The sequence below is a fragment of the Pleurodeles waltl genome, chromosome 10, assembly GCF_031143425.1.
Source record: "Pleurodeles waltl isolate 20211129_DDA chromosome 10, aPleWal1.hap1.20221129, whole genome shotgun sequence".
Classification (NCBI taxonomy): Eukaryota; Metazoa; Chordata; class Amphibia; order Caudata; family Salamandridae; genus Pleurodeles; species Pleurodeles waltl.
In genome coordinates this window covers 66,105,528-66,131,209 of record NC_090449.1, presented here as the reverse complement: position 1 = coordinate 66,131,209, position 25,682 = coordinate 66,105,528, and the positions used below count along the sequence as shown (strand labels likewise).

General features: G+C 45.8%; 1 protein-coding gene across 1 annotated transcript; it reads left to right on the top strand.

Annotated features, from left to right (window-relative positions):
* Positions 1-2,392: 2,392 nt before the first annotated feature.
* On the top strand, positions 2,393-24,893 carry PLK1 (polo like kinase 1). The gene is made up of 10 exons (XM_069209680.1): positions 2,393-2,968; positions 9,376-9,544; positions 19,295-19,439; positions 20,006-20,099; positions 20,663-20,879; positions 21,388-21,540; positions 21,807-21,884; positions 22,860-23,014; positions 23,385-23,567; positions 24,043-24,893. The coding sequence occupies exons 1-10, from the start codon at positions 2,588-2,590 to the stop codon at positions 24,247-24,249; spliced, it is 1,782 nt and encodes a 593-aa protein (XP_069065781.1). The 5' UTR covers positions 2,393-2,587; the 3' UTR covers positions 24,250-24,893.
* The last annotated feature ends 789 nt before the right edge of the window (positions 24,894-25,682 follow it).

The window sequence follows — 25,682 nt, the reverse complement described above, 5'->3', positions numbered from 1 at the left end:
GATCTTGGGATCAGCCCCGGACCTAGTCATAGAATCAGAACCCAGCCGTCAAGCCTGGGGGGGCAGTTGTGAAGAGATCTCCATGGGAGGAAAACGGACAGAAGGGAAACTACACATCAACTGTCTGGATCTCCTGGTGGGGTCCTTTGTCATTCACTCCCTCACCCAAGACAGGGTCTTGTGTTGTATTCTTCTCAGTATGAACAACATCTCGGTGGTCCAGTACATCAACCGGCTAGGGGCATGAGGTCAAGAGCTCTGGCGGAACTGGAAAAGGACTTCTGGTACTACTATCTTCAATGCCAGATATTGGTGACGGCGGAGTATCGACCAGGAATACAGAACTCGATTGCGGACTGGAACTCCCATTACATCAAGGACTACAGTGACTGGCAACTACTTTGAGCAATTTTCTTGGCTCAGATGAACAAGTGGGACCCATGTAGTGTGGATTTATTTGTGTCTTAGCTTCCCCTTTACGTCAGTTGGAGACTGGACCCTGGAGACATGGCAGTGGATGCATTCATCCAAGATTGGACAACAGGGCAACCGTACACCTTTCTTCTGTTCCTTCTGATTCCCAGAATGGCAGCCCAAGTTCAACGACAGAGGGCAACAATAATACTGGTAACCCCAATTTGGAGGTCGCAAGCCTGGTTCCCATCTTTGCTGGAAATGTCCTGGGCAGCACTGATAGAGATGCCATCTTGTCCCGAGATTGTATGGGATCCTTCCAGCTTTCAACACCCGCTAGTTCTCCAGGGACATCTCAGACTCATGGCTTGGAGAATTTCAGGCGACGGCTGTGCAGAAGACTTTTGAGCAAAACTGAAAAGTGTCTTGCGCTTCCAGTACTATCATGAGATGTTGATCGGCTTGGACACTATGGATGCGCTGGGGACAGAAGTTACTGATGTCCTAAACATGCCTGGCCTATCGCACAGTGAATTTATTCAGATCCACAATCTCCACAGGGCAAAATGCCATTGACAATCGCAAGGTGGGAGAACACCCATGGTTGTGTAAACTCATGAAGGGTATCAGATTTCATAAACCTCCCGAAATCAGGTATGCTAGCCTAAGGGATGTCAATCGGGTTTTGAAGCTTTTTTTGAGCTGCGAGGATATTTAGTATCTCTCCATCAGCTAAGCTTCCCACCCTCCTCTGTTTCATATCTTGCAAAAGAGTTTCCGATGTCAGGGCCTTGGATATATCCTCCAGAATGTTCAAACGGGAAGGGGTACCCTTCATAATTTCTAGGAGGACCAAAACAAATAGGTCAGTATCTTACCCAGCTTTCCAAGATTATCGTAAACTATGACAAAGAGATGGCTGCGGATATCAGACTGTCGGGGGAGAGACAGGTATTGATTGCTCTCACAAAAACTTTTAAAGCGGTTTCTTTCCCCTTCATAGCCAGGTGGGCAAGCTGGACTACGGCGGAGGCGGGTATTGATGTCCGTCAATTTGGACCTCAATCCCCAGGGGAGCAATGGCCTCTAAAGCCATTCAGGTAGGTGGCAGACTGGAGAATATCATGAATGTGTCGGACTGGTCATCCAAATCCATGTTCAAGAGGTTCTATTTCAAACCCATATCCGATGCTGTATCTTTGGTGGTACGTGTACATAAAACTGCATAATTCCAGTGGCCCTGGCTATAGAGTTGTGATGTCGCTTACTCTGACATCACTCTGTGTGACATGCATGGGTACTGCCTCTGCTGGTTATGCATTCAACTTATGCCCCGAAGCCTATCCTTTTACTTTGAACCGGTAAAAATCACATACTTGCCAAAAGACATAATTCAGACAAGAGACTCACAATTTTTTAAGTCAAAAATAGCTTAATTTGGTCTGTCTCCCGCCTGAGATTGTCTCCGCTTCAGCAGAGGACAATGGGAGAAAAAACATTTTTTTTCAAATCTTCCTCTTTCCTCTCATAAAATGTTGGCATGTATGTTTTCCACGAAATGTGAAACTGCATTATCTTGAAAGTAAAAACTAATTCTAACACTTACACTTGCCTAGATTTACCGCTCATTATTTGGGTTTTAAAGAGCAGTGTCTTTCCTTCGTTCACATACCCCAAACTTCGTTCACACGCATTTCACCGCATATTGACCCAGTCCCGCTTACAGCTAGCGTTGTAGTCCTCTTTCTATGCCCTCTGCTCATCGGCTCCTAGTGTGCCGTAGTCCTTTGTTTGTGTCCGTCACACCGAACGGCGTCCGCTTGCCAATAAAGTTTGTTGTTGTTGTACTCGCGTTTAAAGTTCCACGTCCCATGGAGCTGCGCGGTGCGGAAGAGGCGGGGCCAGCGACTTTTTAAATCATACGCACCAATCAGGTGCGCGCAAGCGACTCTTAACGAACCGGCGGGTGGGTTTGAAAGTGGAACGGAGTCAGAGAGAGAAGTACAGGGGAACGAGAGGAGGAGGGCGTCGGAAAGTAAAGGCAGAGAGTTTGCAAACCTCAACGGAAAAGGCCCTCACGGCTCTCGCTGGTGCTCCGTTTGTTTCCATATCGTGGACATTCACTGCGGACTAGACCCCCTGTGGACTTTAACCCCAAACCCCCCACCCTGCTATGTCCGCCATCCCCGGGAAGGCCGGAGCCCCGCTGGCCGTCATGAAGCAGCCCGAGCCTGCCCGGACCGCTGCCCCGGCGCCCAAGGAGATCCCCGAAACGCTGGTGGACCCCCGCACCCGGCGGCGCTACCGGCGCGGCCGCTTCCTGGGCAAGGGCGGCTTCGCCAAGTGCTTCGAGATCACGGACATGGAGACGGAGGAGGTGCTGGCGGGTAAGATCGTGCCCAAGAGCCTGCTGCTGAAGCCGCACCAGAAGGAGAAGATGAGCATGGAGATCTCCATCCACCGCAGCCTGGGCCACCGGCACGTGGTGGGCTTCAGCGGCTTCTTCGAGGACCAGGACTTCGTCTACGTGGTGCTGGAGCTCTGCCGGCGGAGGGTAAAGAGCGCCCGGGTCACTGGAGGCGGAGGGTCGGGGATGCAGGGCTGAACCTGGGACCGGTGTGGGAAGGAGGTGCTGACAATATTAGACACCGGAGTAACTTAAAGGGTTGCTGTCCATGGAGGGGTGACTAGGGATGAGTGAGAGACGAGAGCTTTACAACTCGGAGGGCATGTGTATGTGCAACGTATAGAGCCACGCGTTTAATGCTGAGCGTATCCTAACGGGCAAAGGGCCTAGAGGCCACTGTCTAGATGTGATGCATCTCCTGCATGAAGGCCTCTAGGCCCTTTGCCCGTTAGGATACGCTCAGCATTAAACGCGTGGCTCTATACGTTGCACATACACATGTTGCTTTTTATGCACTTACAACAGCGCGGTGTCAAATCGTGCCCCGCCCTACCCTATATGTTGGCCCTAATACGATCAAGGCACCACACCATGTGCCTGGACCAGCTGAGCTAACAGCTATTTAAACTCGTCGTGTCATGGTCGTGCGCACATACCATGATCCTGTACAATGTTTGAAGCAGAGCATCCTCCGTCAACTAGCGGGACAAATGTCAACCCACCCTGCAGGCTTGCACTCATCTTGGCTGCACCTTACCCATACTGAACGGAACATTGCCCTGTCATAGAAACTTAAATCTTTTTCGAAGTCACTCATTGGTTTGCAAAAAGCGTAACTTCAGTGGAAATGTCACCATAAGATACTGTCACGATCGGGAGTGTTGCGGTACTAGAAGCTGATATAAATGAAACCAGCAGATTAAGTATTACGATTTGCAAACGCACACACTGATTTTCGTAGTCTCGCTATTCGTGGTGGACCGTAGCAGCGTCCGATTGTATCGTCAACGGCGTTATGTGAAGGTTTAGTGGTGATTGGGGAAGTCATGGGAACGTGTTTTATTGGGGGGGGGGGGGGGCGTGGGAGAGTAGTTTCGGGGATGTAGATTATGGATTTTGAGCCAAGTAGGTGTTAATGGGGTGTGGTTGTATGTCAGATGCACGAAGAGCGGTGGGTGTGTAAAGCGTGGGGGCAGGGGCTGTAGCTCTGCCTGGGATCCCCTGCTCGAGGCTGGATGCTCAGCATCCATAGGGACCGCGTGACGCTGGCCCTCGGTATCCCGGGAAACACGGAGGCGGGAGATTGCGCGGGCCGCGAGCTCCAACTGTCTCAACATTCTATCCTGTATCTTGACTGGATTAAAGGGCCGCGCATGCGCACTGCGCTCGAGTTAAATAGCCGCTGACGTCATTCGCGGTCGAGAATGCAAAATATAGTGACGGGGCGACGCCGAGTTTGTGCAGAATGGGGAGCACTCGGTACCGGCACATCTTCCTGTCAGAAGGGGTATCAACGGCCATCCTTGGCCTGTTCTAGTTGGTGTTGATTGAAGCTTCGCCATAATCCGAGACATTTGGCTTTTCTTGGCTGCTTCAGTTTATGTATAAGATGAAGCAAAGTGTCTTTGAACTGCACCATGCCCATTCTTATAAATCGACATGGCGGCAGAGATATAAGAATAATATCCGCAGTATAACAAAACGAGTACTAAACTGCGGAGTAGTTTACACGCAGAGTATTCTTAACCCATAAAATACGATTAGTTCAAAGGTTGGGTAACTAAGAGCGTACATTGTTTATGCGAGAATCTGATAAATACCAAAGTCAGTATTAAGCCAAGCGTGGTTAACAGACCACTTCAACTTAAGACATTCTTATGATACCTTTCAGCTCAGTTTATTTTTGAGGACCTAGATTAATTGTAATTGAACGTCTACCAAGAGGGAGATAACACGGGGGAAACGAGAAAGTGAGAACGCGAGGATGAAAAGGCATCTCAAGTTGAGATGAAGGGACAGGGAGAGTTAGTGGCAGATGACGGAGGCCTGAGGTGGAATCCAGAGTAGCCAGTGTTGACATTCAGAAGTGGCACAAGCAGGCGTTTGAGAGCAACCTAGGCACTGGCACTTAATGGTGTGTAGGAGACCAGGACCTTCTGGCCCGGAGGTGAGCTTGTATTTAACACCCCTAAATCCGTTGGCGATGGAGCCCTCGCCGTTGCTGCTGTCAAGGGAAAACATTCCTTTTTAATCTGTAATCCTTCGCTTCGTTTTTAGTTGCCCACATTTGGTTTTGGCACCAAGAATCTCCGGCGTGCGTTTACTTCACAAATAACTACAAAAGTTGAAAATCCCCACCAAATCACGAGTATATTTGCAGGAGCATGTTTATGACTCTTTAGGAACCTGCCCCCTCTTTTTCATATAGGCATAAATGGTTTTGCATGGTTTCTTAAGCATAGTTGGGGGGGGGGGGGGGGTCACTTAGTAATGCAACACGAACTCTCAGGTTGTTGCATTACTGATCAATGTTCTACTTATAGATTAGTACCGACCTTCCCCTAGTGACAGACAACAATCTTTCCATATTGTTGGAGTCGATGGGACCCACTTGTCTGTGAGGAAAAACGATAATTGTGCATTTTCGAGCCCCCGTACTGTAGCCTAAAATCGACCACTAGAAGACTCCCAGGGCCCATTGAATGATGCAGTTCTCTGGCAGTGGTGTTTCCTCAGTGGTGAATTTGCCACATAATCCGCCATCTGATACATACTTTACATATTTGACTAACAGTACTTTGATCGGAGTGACATAAAATCTAAGCAGAAACTGCCTGATGTGCTTGTGTAATAGCAGGTCCCTTTGCAAACGTGAACTAGTCACCTTTCAGTGGCTGTTCAGTTAACGCTGTGGTGCAACATTTTCGACTTTGAGTAGGTGTTAAAACCCAAAAACATTAAATACTGCGTCAGACTATACCTCATAATCTGCCTTTTTTGCCGCACAACTTTGTCAACAATGACACTTCAATTGGTAATCCACTGCTGCTTAATTGCAGTGGGCCCTCATAGCCATATGCCCCAAAACTTTCAATTACATGAACCCTCTTAATCGGCAGTGGGTAAACATGTGTTGCCACGAGTAAAGATGGACATTTATGTTTGTAATAAGTCAATTACACCGCCTATCTAATTATATACATATATGCCTTTATCTGTTGTAGGAAAGTGCACCTTTTGGCATGGTTACCCCCACTTTTTGCCTGATATTAATGCTGAGTGGGCTGTGTTCTTTCCCTAAAACCATACCATTGCTCCCACAACTGGCACACAGTTAAGTCCCTTGTAAAAGGTACCCATGGTATGAAGGGCCCTGTGGCCAGAGAGGGCCCAAGGGCTGCTGCATGTATTATGCCACCTTGGGGATCCCTCACGAAGTACATGCACACTGCCATTGCAGCTTGCGTGTTGGTGGGGAGAAAGTCATCCCCTCTCAGGATGCCATGCCCACAAACCACTGAATGTGGCTTAAGTAAGTCACCCCTCTAGCAGGCCTTACAACCATAAGGCAGGGTGCCCTGTACTGCAGGTGAGGGCATAGCTGCAGTAGCAATATGCCCCTACAGTGTCTAAATCCATTCTTGCACATTGTGAGTGCAGTGTCAACAAATGAAGTACATGGGCTGGGAGTTTGTCATTCCGAACTCCACAGCTACATGATGGCTCCATTAAAGTCTGGGAAGTTTGATTTCAAACTTTTTAGCACAATAAACCCACACTGATGCCAGTGTTGGATTTATTGAAAAACGCACCCAGAGGGCATCTTAGAGACGCCATCTGTATTTTAGACAAACTTCTAGTGCAGGACTGACCGGTCTGTGCCAGACTGCCACTTCCAAACTAGTTTCTGACCAGATGGGTTTGAGCCTTTGTGCTCTCTATGGCCAGAAACAAAGCCTGCGCCGGGTGGAGGGACTTCACCCCCCCAAGGAACTGTAACACCTGGCCTCCTGTTCCAGTGCTGCAGCTACTGGAGATGCCTGCCCCCGTACAAAGCCCCACTTTTGGTGGCAAGTCTGGTGGAAAAACAAGGAGTGAGCACCTCAGCTAGGACCACCCCTAAAGTGTTCAGAGCTGAAGTGACCCCCGTCTTGCAAAATCTTCCATCTTGGCTTTGAGGACAGTGACCAAGAAGATCAGATCACTACCTGTGTCCAGCTACATAACTAACTCAAACCTGGGCATGTTTGGTATAGGACATGTCGGAATCATACCCCAATCTGTTGCCAGTATTGGTTATGATTCCTTGCACTCTGGGGGCTCCTTGGTGGACCCCCTGCGTTGCTCCTACCAGTCTTCAGGTGGTTTCTGCATAGCCTGCTCTGCTGCCACCCCAGACAGGTTTCTATGGCTTGACCAGCTCAAGCAAAGGATGGCAGAATAAAGTATTTCTTTTGGGATGAGGAGGCAACACCTTATCTCTCTGGAAATAGGTGTTTGTTGGCTTGGAGGGGTAGCCAGTGGTATGCTTTGAAGGGTGCACATGGTGCCCTTCTTGCAGAAACTGGTTTGCACCAGTCAATGGACCCCCAGTCCCTGCTCTGGCACAAAACTGGACAACCGAAAGGGGAGTAACCACTCCCCTGTCCTTCACCACCCCTGGGGTGGTGCCTAGAGCTCCTCCAGGTGTCCACTTGATCCTGCCGCATTGAATCCAAGGTGGGCAGAGGCCCTTGGGAGAAGTGTCCAGGTCAGGCAGGTGATGTCACAGCCGACCCCCCAATAGGTGGCCACCCTGCTAGGTGACCAATCACGCTTCTTGGGCTATTTAGGGTTTCCCTCCATGGTCTTCAGATTCAACATGCAAGATTCCAGCAGGACTCCTCTGCATAGTTTACTTCATCTTTGGGCCACCGGGACCGCAACTGGCCCCTCCAGGAACTGACCATCTGCAACTCAAACGACAACTCCACTTCGTGACATTATTTCTCCAGCTCCTTCCAGCAACTGCAACAATTCCCTGCTGTGCATCCTCTGAGGGCATAGTCTTCAGCCTGCACAAGAAGGAATCTCACTTGGAGTGAAGGAGTCACTCCCCTGCATTCGCAGGCACCAACTGGCAGCGTGGATCCTCTCCTCAGGAACTGCATGGATCCTGCATCACAGATGGTCGTCTAGAGTGGTTCCCTTGGTCCTCTCTACCATCTATCCAACTTGGGAGATGGTAAGCCCTGGCCTCTCCTTGCAGGACAGTATCCCTGTGCACTGCGACTTTTGCAGCTACCAAGGCTTGTTTGTTCCTCCAAGGGATCTTCAGACTCCATGTAGCCCCAGCCTCCAGCACTGTTCCCTGCAAAGCAGTCTCCTGCCAGCTGCTCCAGTGACCTGGGACTCCTCTTCAGATGTGCTGAGGGGGCTTCACTGTGACTCATGTGACTGCCCATGGGTCACCTGTGGGGGCTGCCTCCTTGTGAGACTCCCAGAGACTGAGGGTCACTCTGGACTATACACCTTGATTTGAGTCCCCTGGACCTTGCTGGTCCTTTTCAGCCTTGCAAACCTAGTCCTGCCACCACAGGGTTCGTGGTTGCTTCTGTCAGTCATACTCTAACTCAAACTGGATTTGGTCCCTTTCTTTTGCTGTTTGCACCCTACCCTGTGCAGCTGAGGGTGTTTGGTGATGACCTGGTCCCCCTCCCCAGTGCTCTCCTAAACCCCCCCCCCCCCCAGCCAGGTCTGCCATCCAAAGACGTGGGTACTCAGTGTCAACTTTTAAAACAGATATTTGCTATTTTCTTAAACCGTTTACCTTGCCAAGTTGAAACAAATTGGTGTTGATACATAAGTTTGATACATTCTTGCAAATGTACTTGCCTGCAAACTGAATCTTGTGGTTCTAGAAATAAAGTAACATGTATTTTGGCTATATAAAAGCCATTGCCGTGGAGTTAGTCATCAAGTGTGCTTCCTTTATTGCCTATTTGCACAGCAAATGCTTTCCACTACCCTCTGATAAGCCTAAGTGCTCGACCACACTACCCAAGAGAGCATTAGTGTTATCTACTTTAGCCTTTGGGGAACCCCTGGTCTCTGTGCACGCATTTTGATATAGAATAAGTAGAGCTAGCTTCCTACGGCAGTGAACATGTATATGGGTTGTTCACATGACACTTCCTTACATTAGTAAAATCATACCCCAGTATGAGACCATATCCCCTCTGCTTTGGTCCTAAATGTGTATAGTCTATCATTGGGACACTGCCATTGTGTTGACCACCGTACCCATATCCTTCCCTTGTAGAGAATTGAAAGAGGGTAGTCTGTTTCGTTAGCAATATGTACTATCCTTTGCACCCTTTAAAGGGGGTGGGGTTAATACCATGTCTTAATGGTGCATTTTCTGTAGCCACACAAACTGGGGGCATGTGACTGCCCCTGCTTTGCCACCCATTACAGTATGCATGGACTGACCCAGATTGAAATCTTCACTTTAGGTGGAAGAGAGTGGCTGCTTGTTTGAGATGCCAGTTATCATGCTCTGATTATCCTTGCAGTCTCTACTGGAGTTGCACAAGAGGAGGAAAGCGGTGACTGAACCAGAGGCCCGATACTACATGCGACAAACCATCATGGGGTGCCAGTACTTACACCGTAACCGGGTCATCCACCGGGATCTCAAGCTGGGTAACCTCTTCCTCAATGATGACATGGAGGTGAAAATAGGTAATGCTCTGTCCAATTCAGCGTCACAATCTGAGTGCTATTGCACTGGTTGATATGCTCTATCTGGTGTTCTTCGCATCTTCGTTGGTTGACTTATGGTGGAGTTAGAAAGAAGGGGAGCTCAGTCAGACCCTTCACTGATTTGTCCACTTTACTGAACACTAGTTATGCATGGTATTTGCTGTCCAAGTTTATAGTTTGAATGTAATCTTCACTGTTCAACAGAGTTGTCCTTATTTCTGTTTAACCTCAGAATGCTTTTTTTCTCCATTAAGCTTACTGCAGCAATTGTTAAAATTGATTCACTGCAATCTCCAGTTCTAAATAACCTTTCTTTCCCTTCCTCATCTTGTATGTGGAAGGTGTGGCCTGGAGGGCCCTATCCACAACAGGAAAGTACTTGGCCCCTGAATAGCTGGCCTAAATAACTTGTGGCTCGTTCTGTATGTTTAGCTGCAGCCAGGGAAGCACCAATTCGAATTTTTGGTTAGACGGATCCCACATGGAAGTTGGCTTTCTGTCTTTTTAATGTGTTTTTTTTTTTTTTTTTTTTTTTTTTCCTTGCTTTGTATTACCCCTCACTTTTGGGTGGTTCATTGTTTTGTTGAGCCAATCCATGCAGCAACCTAGATGGCGAGGGATCAGTCTTAACACTTCCTCCATGCTTTTCAATGGCTTATTCCAGGTACTCCTAAAAATAAAATATTATGTAGCCAATGAAGCCCACTTAGCTACCAACATGAAGATATAACTTCCAGCATGAACATGCATAAGTTACCCCTTTCTAGTGCCAAAGACTTGGCAATTTGGTCTTCAGCCGATTTCCCAGATGTTTACCACTGTAGGGACCTTAGATTTGATCACACGTGCAAGCAGATATGCCCTCTTAGAGGGTATTTCAGCCGCAGTCTGGTTCGGTGTGATAATAGGAGAAACTGATCTAGATAGCCAGTCTTGTGATGAAGCAAAATCTTTACTTATCTCTACTTACAGTATGGACGCTTGAAGTGTGAGACTTGTGACCTCGCCACAGTAGCTAAAGCTTTACCATCAAAAGCTTATGAAGGAGTTGGAAGATAAAGTTGGCTTCGTAAGTGATGGACACACCCCTTGCACTGCCCTTGTGGTGGGTGTGTATGTACAAGCTTTAAAAAGCAGACATTCATATAATCCCTGGCAATGAAAGTGTTAAAAGGGAAAGCACAGCAGCATATTGCACAGTAGGCAATCTTGACAACTTAGCTGCCAATCTTGACAATAAATCGGTCATCAGTATTCTGATTAAAACTACACTGTCTCAAGACAAAAGTATGACCGGTCTTGACTATTTCTTAATTAAAATAAGTGGATGTCACCACTCTTTAAAAGAAATCCTAGGAAGACCCAATTCATCTTTACTACCAACTGTCCACACTAATCCAAAAGTGCAAAGGCAACAATGCACCCATGTCACGAGTGGGGTCTGCATCCTAGAACAAGTAGTCTAAATATTCTTGCCAAGCTAGCCTCCTACAACCCCATCAGCCCAGTAAGCTGGAACCCTTCATCAGTTACCAGGTTCAGCCACACAGTTCAGTGCCTTGAGCTCTTGTCATCTACAGGCATCATGTTTGTCCGACTGGCCTGTCTCTCTTCTGCTCCACCAGCAGCTGTCCAGCTTCTTGCGTCTCTTCCATCATAAGACATGTTCACTGACTTCAGATTAGAGTTGAATTCAAGAGACCTTTCATAACCCATAAAGCAATACAAACCAGACTGTTGCACCGGAAAAAAACTCCAAATTAAACGAACAATAGAAGGGGGCAAAACTGTCTAGTTCTAGAAGTCTCAAACAAGAACAGACATTATCCTACATTCCTTTGCCAAGCTCAGACTAACTTCAGCCTTAATCACATTCTAACCCAGTTGCCTACCAAAAGATCTGAAATGTTCTTCAGACTTTACAACACTGTTAAACGTATTCAGGTCTTCCATTATAGCAAAGTTCTGTAATGATTCTATGCCACTGTCTGTAAACCACCTACGGCCCTTGTAACTAGGTCCATACTAAAATATTGTGCATGATCAAAGTAGTACATATCTTAACTCTAGGCTAATATCCCGCAAGTGTCTCGGGCAGAAATGTGCAGCACATGAACTGCACAGCCAGTGTCTAACCATACGACAGTCACACTTCACCAGTACATTCAGGTCTTGAGGGTTGCGTGATCATAAGCAAAACTGAATTACGCTCTCACCTGTGACATTGGGCTGTGTTCACGTGATTGCTGCTGCCTCAGTACTACGTATGGTGCAGAGTTTAGTCCACCTGTTGCCAAAGGGCTCCAGATTACCAGAGACCCTATAGTTCAGCCTTCAAACACATGGTTACCTCTCAGCACACCCTACCACTGCAAGGTTGATGTATATCCATGGGAGTCTAAACCTGAGCAGTGGGAAAGCTGATCTAAAGTCAGTAATTGCAAGTTAGCAACGTAGCTTTCACAGTATGGCACCTTTACTTTACCAATATGGCGAAATTGTGGACTTGCTTGACAAGTGAGAATCACCAGGGGAGGAGCTCTGGTCCTGCACCCCCCCTTCTCTTCCTGGCATATTGAAGGGCAGTCGTACCCTGCATAGATTTTTAAGGTCTGGCTTGAGTGCAACCATCTATCTAACCTTCCTTTTAACCTACCCCAATTATAATTCTACAGTTCTTTGTTTCCACGCAAACCCATAATCTTTCCATGCAATTTACTTTGCTTCACATTACCATACAACGTTCTTTAAAGTCAGACCTGTTGGCATTACCGATGCTTGTTTTACTTGTAGTACGGCAGATCTGAAGCATGGGTGTGCCTTGCATACAACAGTAGGAAACCAGTGGTACTTGTTAGTGTGAGCTGTCGTGGTGGATGTAGATAAATGGGGCCCATATCTATAGGCACCAAAGCCCTAGTACATTTGACCAAAGCTAACAGTGGCACAAAACAAGGAACACCACTGGATAACGGATGGAGCTTCATACTGCATGGAAGGTAACCCAGATGTAACACTTAAAAAAAAAAAAAAAAAAAGTTTGTGTTGGAATATTCGAAGCCAGTGAGAATCTGGCACAATGAAATTTAACAATTCCTGTTAAAGATTGATAGTTTAGGTGCTTGATTGGAAAATCAGTAAACTGCTTAGTGTGTTCCCGTTGGCTTATGCACTCTGTGCACTTTACCACTGCTAACCAATTTCATTTTAAAGTGCTGGTACTCCCTCATTCAAGCTTGGCAAAATTGAACTCGCTGACTTAACATGCTTAATATAATTGTACGTCCCTAGTAAATGGAACCGCATTTACTCTGGGCCTGTAAATTAAATGCTTCTAGTGGGCCTGTAGCACTCTTGTTCCACCCCCTACAGTAGCACTTTAGACATCTTAGGACGGACACTGTACTGCACTTTAAGACTTTTTTTTTTGAGCTGACCAAGACTTTTTTGCCACACCTAAACATTCCTTTTTAAAACCTGTCACCCTTAAGGTAAGCCCTAAGGGCTTATAGGGCAGGTTGCAATGTATTTAAAAAATAAATAGATCATGTGGATTTAAGTATTACATGCCCTGGCAGTGAATATTTTTTTTCGCTAAGGCCTATCACTCCCATGGATTAACACAGGATTACATATAATAAATGCTAGGCTTGGATTTGGAGCAGATGGAGATGCTGTGTGCACTTCAATTGTAATTTAAAATCCTCTTTAATAGTGAAGTCTGATTAAGTTTAAAACTCTGAAAATGCAACTTCTAGGCAGCTGTCTTTTTCATCCAACCATCAGTGCCGTCTGCCAGTGTTCGTAGTCACATGACTGTGAATGGCCCTGCTGTTTGCTTTGTGTATTCCTCAGTGGTACAAAGGGGTCTTGGTTGTGGACAGGATGAGTGGGAGAAGCTGTACCCTGTCCCACTTAAACTTCAAAGGGTTTGCCTCTGGCACCCACAAAGGAACCTGACATCAAGTCTGGCCCGTCCTGTCTTTTGTCTCCCCACAAGAGTTTGGAGCCTTGAAGGGGAACCACATGTGGGGGTGGGGGGGGGGGGGGGTAGGGTAGGGTAGATCACTTACCAGAGGGCTAAGCACAGGTTACTTTTGATTTGTGGCTAATCCTGACTAGGATTGTGGTTGTTGCCTACATGAGGCTTCACCTACCTCTATGTAAATCATGCAAGTGTTATGAGAATGTTCACTGGCATGGTGGAAGTCAGTCTGGAGGGCTGCAGGTTATTTGAGTCGAGACTGATGCCAAAAAAAGGTAATAGGTTGGAGTGAAAATGGCTGGTGATGAAGGCTGCCATGCTACAGACCGTCCCAACAGCTGGGGAAACTCGGAAGCCCCCTTGTGGCAGGAGTATCGACTATGGTAAGTTATAGGCCAAGAAGGGACTCATTAACTTGTATTTTGTATCAGTTGATTCCAAGAATCTGATCAAAGAAGTGAAATCAGTGACTTTTTGGTCTCCATGCGAGACCATACTCGGGACTGATAGTTAATGGAGCTTAACGTTGACCCCAGTAGATTAACGCATCACTCGTAAAATACATGTGACCCTTGCTTTAGTATTATGAATTGAGGCGGCTAAGTGAATTAACTGCGAATCAATTTGGTAATGCAAATTTTCTTTTTTTTAAAGTGTGGCAAAAATCAACAATACTTTGATAGAAAGTTGAGGCTGCTATGAGGAAGTCAACAGGCAGCAGCCAACATTACTTTGGCAATGTAGACTGGTCACTAGCTCCATAACTTAAATTTTTGGAAGACTTAAGTGTGTTGTGTGATCACATAAGGATGTGACTGGGTGATGTTCAGTGTGTTAATGGGTGTATGCTCCAGAGACTTTGGAAAGGGCAAGATTTGCAATGGGTGAAGAGGTACTGTACCTTCTGTGGCAGCTTCCATAACTGTTGGTGCCTGGCTGTCTTTCAAGACAAAGGACTGCAGCCATTAGGGGGTGAAGACAATTAAAACCGCAATTGCCTCCTTGACTCGGATGCAAGTGGTTATTTGAGGATAGTTAACCATATGGTTTTGTTTTCTTAGCTGGCTTGAAGTGCTAACTGGGGCTGGCCTGATGGAGGGTTAGTGACTAGTGTCTGTTGCGGATGTGTTCCTCATTATCTGTTCCAGTCAGTGAATTAACTCTGTTGTAGTGGTAAAGGTTTATGGACTTTATTTGTTATCAAACTTGGCAAGACTACATTGTAAATATTGCCTGGCACAGAGCAGCACAAACGGGACACAACTGTGCCCCTCACCCCCACATCACACCATGGGAGTTTCCTACCTGGTTTCGGTTCCAATAAGGTTTTATTTAGGGTCCTATCGTCCGTACTTGCCTTTTGGTCCTTCAGGGTCACCTTGGTGGTTCACTGGGCCGTCCATTTTTCCCTGTGGCGGAGAGCTCCGTGCGCAGTTTATCTAGGCTTCCCTTGCCCGAGATTAAACCCAGTGCAACGTCGCCCTGGTTCCTGGCTCACCTCATTCTTGGGCACCTGTGGTGCTCCAGTCCTTCGGGTAGAGCATATTTCCCACTTCTCGGGAGAGGGAAGCGGCGGCAGGCAGCCCCGTGAGCCGCACCCCTCCTTGTCCGTCTGCACCACTCCTTTGCTCGATCTCCATCTGAGTCACACCTGTGGTGGCCTCTTATTGCCCTGCTGGGGCTATCGTTTCGATGCGGGGGCCGGGATCTCTGGAGCCCACCTTCTCTGCCTGGCACTCGAGGACTCCCTTGTCTGAGTGGCCTGTGGTTGCCTGTGCAGCACCTTGGGTGCCTCGAACCGGACGGAGCAAACCCAGGTTTCTGAACAGGAAATCCTGTGATCGCCCAGACCTGGTGTAAGGTACTGGTGTGATAAATGGAAGATAAGCTGGCTTGGTCACCTATGTGAACATCTTAATCCTTATTTCTTGCACGATCAACTTTAGATTCTTAAAGAAGGGACGTTTTAAGCTCTGCCTCTACCATTGTAAAACACGTGATGGCAAACATTTCTTCAGTCCTTTGCTTTGGCGTTGGCCCTATTTTAAAAGGGGAATTATTTCGGGTGGTGCGAATGTAGCATGGATTGAATGATGTATAAGGGGCAATGTGAACGTTTTTAGGGCGCTTCTGTGTTTTGAGGGTTAACTTGTGTGGTAGAATGAGACAAATGGGAATTATAGGAAATCAGTCTACCATTCAACTTCATTCCACCCCCACTTACTAAACCCCTCCCCCCACTATGTTTAATAAAACAAAAAAAAATAATAATGAATAAATATTCACACCATGGCATTGCAAAGTGGTAATCTAATTTAATGGAGAGCCCTGTTGGCTCCTAAGCATCAAAACGTCACGCTGGATGATGGCGGCAGTGTTCGATGTTCACTATTGTTAAAACAGTTTACAGGAAATAGTGATGGGAATAAATTAGAAAAGCAGCAGTGTCTGGGCTTGCTTACGATTATTACAAATAAAAACAAAATATCAATCCACATAGCATTCGTAGGCATGAGTTAAACATCTATTCAACAGCATAAATATGGTGGGGGGTGCTTAAACAGGGGTCAAAAAATGGAGGAAGAAAAAACTAAAATTTTCGGGAAAATCTGGACATGCGTTTTAAGAATTGCTTACATTTTTTATTTTTTTAAATAAAGATACAAGAGTCCAGAGATGGAATACTTTATGCTTGTTGTACGTACATTATATCAACATAAGGGTTATTTATCAACCTTGCTCCAGAAAACTAGGTCAAACAGGTTTCCTTATAATTGTACTGACTTAACTTGTACAATTGACTCTGCCATGCAGAACTGGAAGATGAGGGAATCGTACTAGAGTTGAGCTGAACATAGGGCACCTACTTCTACACAACTAATCTCCTATTGCATACCGTTTCTGTGGCTCACATTCAACCAGGGGAGTTGCAAATCTTCATGAGATGGCATTCGAATTACCTCCATGAAAATGATGGGAGTTGCTGAACTGTTAAGGTTGTCACCAAGTGAGATTTCACACTTCCTTCTTACAGTTTTTTTTGAAGAGTTACACTCTTGGTAGATTTCTTGGCATTCCAACAAGGTGAGCATAAGAATATTTTAAGACCTCCACAAACGGTGAGGTTTAATACTGATCGAAATGCGCGCATGGATGTGTTGCTGAATGTGGTTTTACTAGTGATGGAAACGTTTTGCAGCCTGAATCTCTTTTAGATTCGCATGCTGTGCACTTTATCTTCTGGTTTGGGTCCAAAAACCGAAATGTCGTTTTTTTTTTTTTTTTTTTTTTTTTTTTTTTTTTTGTGTGCGAGGGAGATGACTTCACTAGGAAGTCTAGGATAAATGCACAATCGTTCAGATACGGTTTCTTTCCTCACTGCTTGAATTGAAAACAAGTGAGAAAATCTGTCTGAAGTATAGGAAGCACCATTAACCCACCATTCACAGGGGACACGCCAGACCTGGTACATCTGCTGAATAGACCAAATATAATCCCTATCAATCGACCTGCTAATAAAACAGGAAAATACTAGTCACCTTGGTTACACCAGCCTCAATCTTGTAGTATTGCTCATGAGAACTTTGAATTTAGGCCTTTACATATGCTGGCAGAATGCTTAATTGGAGAGGTAAAGGGACGCCTCACAAATTCTGTGCTGCCAAGTGGAAACTGCTTATGTGGCACAGTAGAGATCCTAACTAATGAAGTTATCTGTATCTAATTTGTTAAAATCCTAATTGTCGTAAGCCTCACCAGGACTACACTAGTCTTCCAGAGTTGCACACTAGAGTAGAAAGTGAAAAATACTTAAACTCTAGCGATCAAAAGGTTACTAGGAACCCCCCCCCCCCTTCTAAAACCAATTCTATAGCACATGGATTATCAGCCTAAACTCCTCAATCCTAAGTACATTTCGATTTCTTATTTCAAAACAAAGGCTGGATCTCTCAGTGGAAGAAAGCCCTAAGGACCCCCATAACTTACAGACTGAGAATTTTAGACCGAATGCCAAGGAGTTTCTACGAACGCTAGGTGCAAATGTATTTTTGTCCCCACAAAAAAACAGGCATGCCTCACTCCTGGGAACATTAACAGATTTTTACCATAGCCTGGACGCGGCTTGTCCCAGGTGCTGCAGGGATGGGGTGGACTTCACGCATAAGCTATGGGCCTGGCCTGTGCCCCTACTGGGAGGAGACCAAAGTGCTAGCGGAAGCTGTTGAGAAATGTCCAGTCTCGCAAACACACTGGCTACTAGGCTCCCTTGCATCCAGAACAGTCTTCCAGCAGTTTCAAGACTTCTCTCCTACTTGCTAAAAGGGGAATAGTGATATGCTGTAGTGCACCGGCAGGCGCAAGGGTAGACACCTGGCATAGGGAGTTGGAGGTAATCCTGGCTAGCTTAAAGTACCCAGTCCCCAATCCTGAGAGCTCTACACCTGTGCATGCAGCATGGGAGGAGGAGTCTGCCTTAGGTTCACACACTTAGAAACTGTAGAATACGACTGAGCTGGGACGCTAGAGATCTGAGTAGCAACACCCTTCTTGTCTGTGGACAATGCACAGACTTTTAGATGCACACATAGTAAATCGGTACACAGTCTTGGCTGCTGGAGGGAGGGCGATGGGAATGGCTGAGCTGCACCCCCCAGCCGTCTCACTTTCACTGAACGCTCTACTATTGAGACACTTGGGGGTGGGGGCAACTTGAACGCCAACTGAAACAATGCTTCCCTGGAACTGTATTTTAATCTTGTTAATAAGAAAAATTCAATCTTAAAAAAAAAAAAAAGCTGGATCTTCTCAGCCAATGATACTCTTAAATGCTTGAGTGGTCTGTGGAGCCCAGGAGGACATGGAATCCCCACCCTTCTCCCATTGTAAAGTGTATTTTCCACCTTTATAAATCGGCCATTAATACTGTGGCTTGAGACTGTACCACATCAACAGCAAAACTCCAAAAGAGTTGCAGTTAAATTAAACCTGTTTTTTGAGGGGTCCAGTAATGATCAGGGGAGGGGGGCACGAAAATTAAAAGGTTGGGGGACCACTGCTCTAGGAGATTTATGCTGCAAAATCAGTACAAATTTGTTAGATGCTGGTTCCTTGCCCACCTCCCTTAAGGGGTGTGTTTCCAATATGTAGTTATTGTTGGGTGTGGTGTAAAATCACTCACTAAACACCAGTTAAAATAGTTATGATTAGCTTTAGCGAAGCACTTAACAGTTTAAAAAAAAAAAAAAATCTGAATCATTTGGGGGTGAAACGGGTAGAGTGCAATTATGGTTAAGAATTAGAAGTCAAACCACTGACTTCTAAGTTATGGTTTCAACCGCAAAAAAACTTACACCAAACAAAATGCTTATGGTTTAACTATATACTGTACCAATAAACGCCCAAAAGCACAGGTATTGACTAACACACACCAACATGCTGCGTTCATATCCTTCAAGTTAAGAGTGATCTTTATGTGATTCACAACATTTCATCTTTGGCATCAAAAATGGTCAGCTTTGTATTTTGTTTTGAAATTATGGCTTGCATGACTGCCTAAAATGCTGTCATAACTCCACCTATGGTTGCTGACAAACGTTTTTGCCTTTAAACAGTTTTGTGGGCCACACCACTAGGTGGTGGAATAATCAAAGCATTTGAATATAGGGGGGTTAAGCACCAAGCTGTTATGGTTCGGTAGGATTGCTCATTGTTCTGTCATCTAAAATGTGCTTCCTTTCAATTAGGTGACTTTGGTTTGGCAACGAAAATAGAATTTGATGGTGAACGGAAGAAAACGCTGTGCGGGACCCCAAACTACATCGCTCCTGAAGTCCTCGGCAAAAAGGGTCACAGTTTTGAGGTGGACATCTGGTCTCTCGGCTGTATCTTGTAAGTACAGCTCTGAAGAGGTGGTCAGCGTTCTTCCTGTTAAATGTCGCGCAGGACTGTCTTGGCTTACTGTGCAGCCCTCTTACACCAGCTAATCCTGCTTTCATTGAACGGGTTGGAGGCAAAATCATTTAAGGCCTTGATAGTCCTGGTTTTCCAGAACACATCGACCTTCCTTTATGGGTTTTTTAAAAGCAGTTTGTGGCTTAAAACTGTACAAGTTAATATGGGTGGTTAAAGTGCTGTGGGTAATCCTCAAACAGATTGTACTGGAATCTTGGGGGGGGGGGGGGGGGTTGGGGCTGGTTTTCAAAGATGTTATGAGAATTGATGCCTCTAAAGGCGATTTCAATGTTTGAAGACTGCAGTGAAGTGCAGCGAGCTCTACACATACTAACATTTTGGGCAGGGTGTAGATTAAGCATGGGGAGACTTGTGTCGAAATATTTAGCTACCCACTGTCCAGAAACAGCAATCTCCCCTGTGGTTTAAGCTCAGTTTGAGCAGCTGCCAGCGTTTGTGACTTTGGTAATACCTTCAGTCATGTGTTCTGATCTGTCCTCCAGGTACACACTCCTTGTTGGCAAGCCGCCCTTTGAAACATCCTGTCTGAAGGAAACCTACATGCGCATCAAAAAGAATGAGTACACTATCCCAAAGGTGAGGTTGTGTGCAGGGTTCAGGCAGGTCTTGGGCAGCGCTGTGAGCAGCTGGATGCTCGGTTCAGTGGTCTTTGCTGTTAGGTTTGTAGCGGCCCTGAGTAACTTGCTGACCGATCCACTGTAGGGTTGAAGTGCATGATGGGTACAAGAGGTACCACCGCTGCAGTCTGGTCTCGGTTGGTGTTTAGATGGTCAAATATGCAGACAGTAGTCCCTAATTTTAGGGCTGGCTGAGCGCTTGCCCAGAATTGCACACACGTGCCACGGTCTAACCTGAGCTCGGCTGATGGCGCTTTCAGCTAACTGGAGCGTGCAAATTTATGTGGGAGGCAAGAAGTGGGGGCACATTTCACTTTTTTTTTTTTATTTTTATTTTTTTTTTTATTCAAAGGGTTGAGAAATCAGTGTGGATTCCCAATATCCTCATTGGTACCTGATCAAGTTTATATTAAACTTTCAGAAAGTTGGCTCCGGTGATTGCTTGTCCTGAGCATTTTGCGAGGGAGTTTAGATTTTACTCTTTGCCCGGGCTTCAGCTCATTGCGTTTGTTGTTGTTGCAGCACATTAACCCCGTAGCTGCTAATCTGATTTCGAAAATGCTGCAATCTGATCCCAACACGCGCCCGACCATTGACGAGCTGCTGACGGACGACTTCTTCACGTCTGGATATATCCCAGTCCGGCTCCCCACCACCTGTCTGACCGTGCCCCCCCGTTTTTCTATTGCCCCCAGCAGTATTGAGCCCAGTCGTAAACCTCTGGCTGCTCTCAACAAAGGTAAGAGGGAAAATGTCCTGCACTGGGGGGGGGGGGGGGGGCGGCGGCTGTGGAAAGGGGTGAATGCTTTGAAATCGTATCTAGTTGAGGGTGACTGAATGTACATTCAACCAAAACTGTTGCAAACCTCAGTGACCATGGTCTGCAGCTGTTGCACCGTGCACTACCCTTCAACTCGTCACTGAATCTCACCGTTGGGGTCATCCTCCTTGGATTTCATAATTGCGACCACTTGGCTGCTAAAGTTGCTTTTCACCACCATTCCAGACGTTCCTTTTGATTGGCCACTCTATGGAATACTTTTTCATGTTGGCATTGGTGGTCTCTGTGTAAATATGAAAGTACCCCAACCGCTGCAGAGTTCTTGACAACTACAAAATAGTCAGCCCAGGTTTTATATATGGTTTTTGTCCTGATCTCCAGAGCGGAGATTAGATTGCTGAGAAGTGTGAAGTACTACATGGCAAGATTCAACTGGAGTTGATTAACCTAAGCCTTTCTTGTCCAGGTCCTGAGAGTCCCATGGTGGAGAAACAAGCAATTTCCGAAAAGGATGATGAGGTGATTTCAGAGCCCGTTGACTGCTACCTCTCGGAAATGTTCCAGCAGCTCACCAGTGTCAATGCCGCCAAGCCTTCAGAGCGGCCAGTCATCCGACAAGGTGAGTTCAGGCAGTGTGACATCTGAGGTGTAGATTTGTTGCACTTGTATTAGTTGGGGGAATGAGGGAGATTATACCTGGTGTTTCTTGTGTAACTGGTGATGCTGGCCATTTACTAGTCATGATCGAGCATTCGTGATTGGGGTGCGATTTGGAAAATTGACCATGTTCCTTGTTTTCTTGGATCGGACTGGATTTTGCACTATTCAGAGTTACCAGTAGCCAAACCTTTATTCACCCTGTTCATCAATGTTCTTTGTTTTCAGAGGAGGCTGAGGATCCTGCCTGCAATCCCATTTTCTGGGTTAGCAAGTGGGTCGATTATTCTGACAAGTATGGATTGGGTATGTATGTTATTTTGTTGTTGATGGCATGCAACTACGGCTGTGACTAGGGTTGACAAAGCAAAGGTTACCCAGTGCTTGCACAGAAAACTATCGTAATGGAAGGAAATTGACCACTGGGGCTTTCCTTGGTATTCATAAACCTTGAATAAAAGTAGTGACATCCTGGAACACTGTCCTTTTAAAGGAAATGTAGCACTTTTGTGTTTATTCATCACTATACCAGATCTTTTTGGAGGAGGCGGGGTGTATTTTGATGGGCATCTGGTGGGATCACTAAACTTTTAAAGTGCGGCTCTAGAGTGCCTCAGTTCTTGTAATGAATGACACTGACAGCCTGATTTTAGTTCCTGTGAATGAAATCAGATTTTCGGTTTCAAAGTTGCCCATAAATGGCTTGTCTTCAGATGAAACCAAAACGAGTCTCCACAAAGGGGATTTGAAAGTTTGGTGACAGTGTTCCATTTCAAAGACTTAAACACGTGTCCCATAATAGTTGTAATCTCTTGAATTACTGAGGGTAGGTCCTTTGTCCCAGCTTAAAGGACACATGCATGTTTAATTCCTTTGTTCTTCTGAACCAGTTTCCACTGTACATGGGTTCTTCAATATTCTGATGGTTTCCAACATGAGGCACTGTTAAGACAACTGTCCTTTAGCCGATGGGGAATAAGATATTTAACCAAAATTACTTTGTTCAGATTATTCTGAGCATCTGCAGAGCGCCAATGAACATTTCCTTTTGCCTGTCATTTGGCTGAAAGGTGGTAACAACTGTGCAGATCTCTTCCCTAGAATGTACGCTATAAACGTCACCTGCTGTAAACACCTACATAGGGCTTCATTAACTCCAGGCTCACGTCTGCACATTCTTCATGGCAGTATTGTCCTGGCACATTTGAGTTGCAAGCTGTGTCTTTTTTATTTCACGTAGAGACTTGCTATATAGGCGTTAATTCTTCCTTTCTCCTGCAGGCTACCAGTTGTGTGATAATAGTGTCGGAGTTCTGTTCAATGACTCCACCCGGTTGATCATGTACAACGATGGCGACAGCCTGCAGTATATTGAGCGGAATAATGCAGAGTCGTATCTCAACGTCAGGTCCTACCCCACAGTCCTGACGAAGAAGGTGAGTCTTGGTTTCTTTCCTGGCACTGTTTCTCACTCTGCATGAGCAGATGCACGCGTTTTAATTCACTTCAGTTCTATTCCAAAGTTGAGTAGCTGTATTGGAAAGTTTCTGTCATAAAGATGTTTGCGCCTGCACCATTCATTTATTTTTGCTGTAGTTGCACATGTGTAGGTGGTTTGGCGTTAAATGCATGAATTCTCAACATTTCAGTGCCTAATACTTTGGAAGGATTATCTTGTCTCATTCAAGTTGATGGTGCAATTCATTTGTGGGTTTTAGACTGTCAGTCACCACTCAGTGTTGCGTGGATGGAGTTTGTGCTGCATCTCAAATGATTTTTTTTTTTTTTTTTCTCCTCCTTCCTCAGATCACACTGCTGAAGTACTTCAGGAACTACATGAGTGAGCATTTGTTGAAGGCTGGGGCCAACATCACCCCGCGTGAGGGCGATGAGCTGGCTCGCCTGCCCTACCTCCGAACCTGGTTCCGCACCCGAAGTGCAATCATTCTTCACTTGAGCAATGGCACTGTGCAGATCAACTTCTTCCAGGTGAGACTTGCTGCTCCTAAAACCAATCGAAGGGTACACACTATCAAACTTAACTAAGGTTTCAAGATTGCCGTTGTTGCCTGTGCTGCTGTAGGGGACCTGGGCAAGCTTAATTGGCTGACTAAACCTACCACTCGTCTTGAGTTTGTCTTGTAAATGTTGAACTAATGGGTTGCATGCTAACACAATGCAGTTTAACTCCTATTATGGGGTATGGGAAATTTACTTGGATATGTACGAAGGACTATAATGTAAGTAGATGTGTAGTGTTTTCTCCAGCCAAATAGTGGCTACTCTTCAAACCATTCGCTGAGTGCACCTGTAGGAATGAAATAAGGTAAATATAGCAGACATAGTTGGGATCCCTTCCCGAATGGGAGAGGGATAGATCAATTTCTTTGCATGAAGTATAAAAGGACAGTCACATTTTGTGGTGGTAGGTGCTGATTTGATTAAATTCCTTATGTTCTTGCAGGATCACACAAAGATAATACTCTGTCCCCTGATGGCTGCTGTTGCCTACATTGATGAGAAGCGGGAGTTCCGCACCTACAAGCTAAGCTTGATAGAGGAGCACGGTTGCTGCAAGGAACTAGCGAGTCGATTGAGATATGCGCGTACCATGGTGGAAAAGCTCAAAAATACACAATCTGGATCTGCACGTGCAAAGCCTTCTGCTTAGACCTTGCCCCACCTGTGACTGCAGTTTGCACTTGAAAAAAAAAATAGTTGTATTTTTATGTATTAAGTGGGGGTCAACTCCCTGTCGGACACTGCAGATGTCCCATTCATTTAAAGGTGGCAGTATATTTACTCCCGCAGTTGACTCTTGTTTTGAGCTACACACCAACTGACTTTGAACACTTGTAAACCTCCGCTCCCCAGATCACTCCTACGACATGCTGGATCTGGTGCCCGATTTTTCCTGGACAGAAGATACAGGGATTAAAGCCACAACAAATGGAAACCTAACGTTGTCTCCACTGGTGGCCTACCACTGTGGGGAGTGAGTCTTTGTGAATGTCTAATGCTGGCGACCCCAGGCCAGATCAGATTGAATTATGCACAATTGTATGTGTGACCTTAAGCCGCAAGGCAAATGCACATCTGGTTCTTTCTACTCTAACCTTCAAAACAGCCTCTAATCAAGAACTTGTTGAACTCTACACTTCAGTGTTGTTTTGGAGACTTCTGCCTGTCCTGTATGTTCTCTTTATGTTGAGACCCTGGTCTTGCTCTGTTTAATCTGTTCTTTTAAACGTGCCTCTTTGAAAATACTGGCTTAAGCCAGTGACATTTTGTATATTAAATAGATTAAAATTAAAATGCTTTTTGCTGTATCATTTGGCTTTTCTAGTAGGACCAAACAGGCTTTACTTGGAACGTGCAGTTAGTAATTCTGCTTATTTGCATTTCCGGACTAGTGTTTTTAATGCATGGGGGTCTGCCCACCTGTTGGTGAGACTGTTAACAACTAAATGTTGTGGAATATAATTTCTGCACCTGTACTATGCCTGCATCAAATGGGAAGTCCTGTCGCTGGATTCCCTTGACATGTCCTCCACCAGGTTTGGTAACTTATGCCACACTTCGAAGCCATTGACAAGGACCGTTTCAGCAGCTGACCTGCCAAACCCATGCATTGCAACATGCTCTATGATCTCAGTTGTGAGGTGAGCACAAGGCTTAAGTTCAGCAGGTTAGCCCACATTACCCTTTCCTGCTGTTAAAGAAGTAGGCCACCTTGTGTGACCCCCCTGCCTCTAGGAGAACATGGATCTGGATTTGTATAATCCCACCCAGCTCCTGTGACATAAATGCGGTCTGCAGTTGCATACTGGCTGCACAATTCACTGTATTTTGTATGTTAAGTCTCATGTCTGCTCGGGCCTTACTTGGCTTCCTGTACCTTTGGTGCAACTTTGCCAGTTCTTCAAGAATTAGCAGTAGTTGCCTAGAATATTTTCTCCATTAGCCACTGAATTGTCTCTGCCCAGCCGGGCACTACCTTGGCAAATGTTATGGAGTAACTAATTTGCTACCCTGCAAGAGAATGAGGAATCTGCTCGGGCAACCTTAGTCTTCCTGCAGATCCCACTGAGCGTGGGTCCTCAG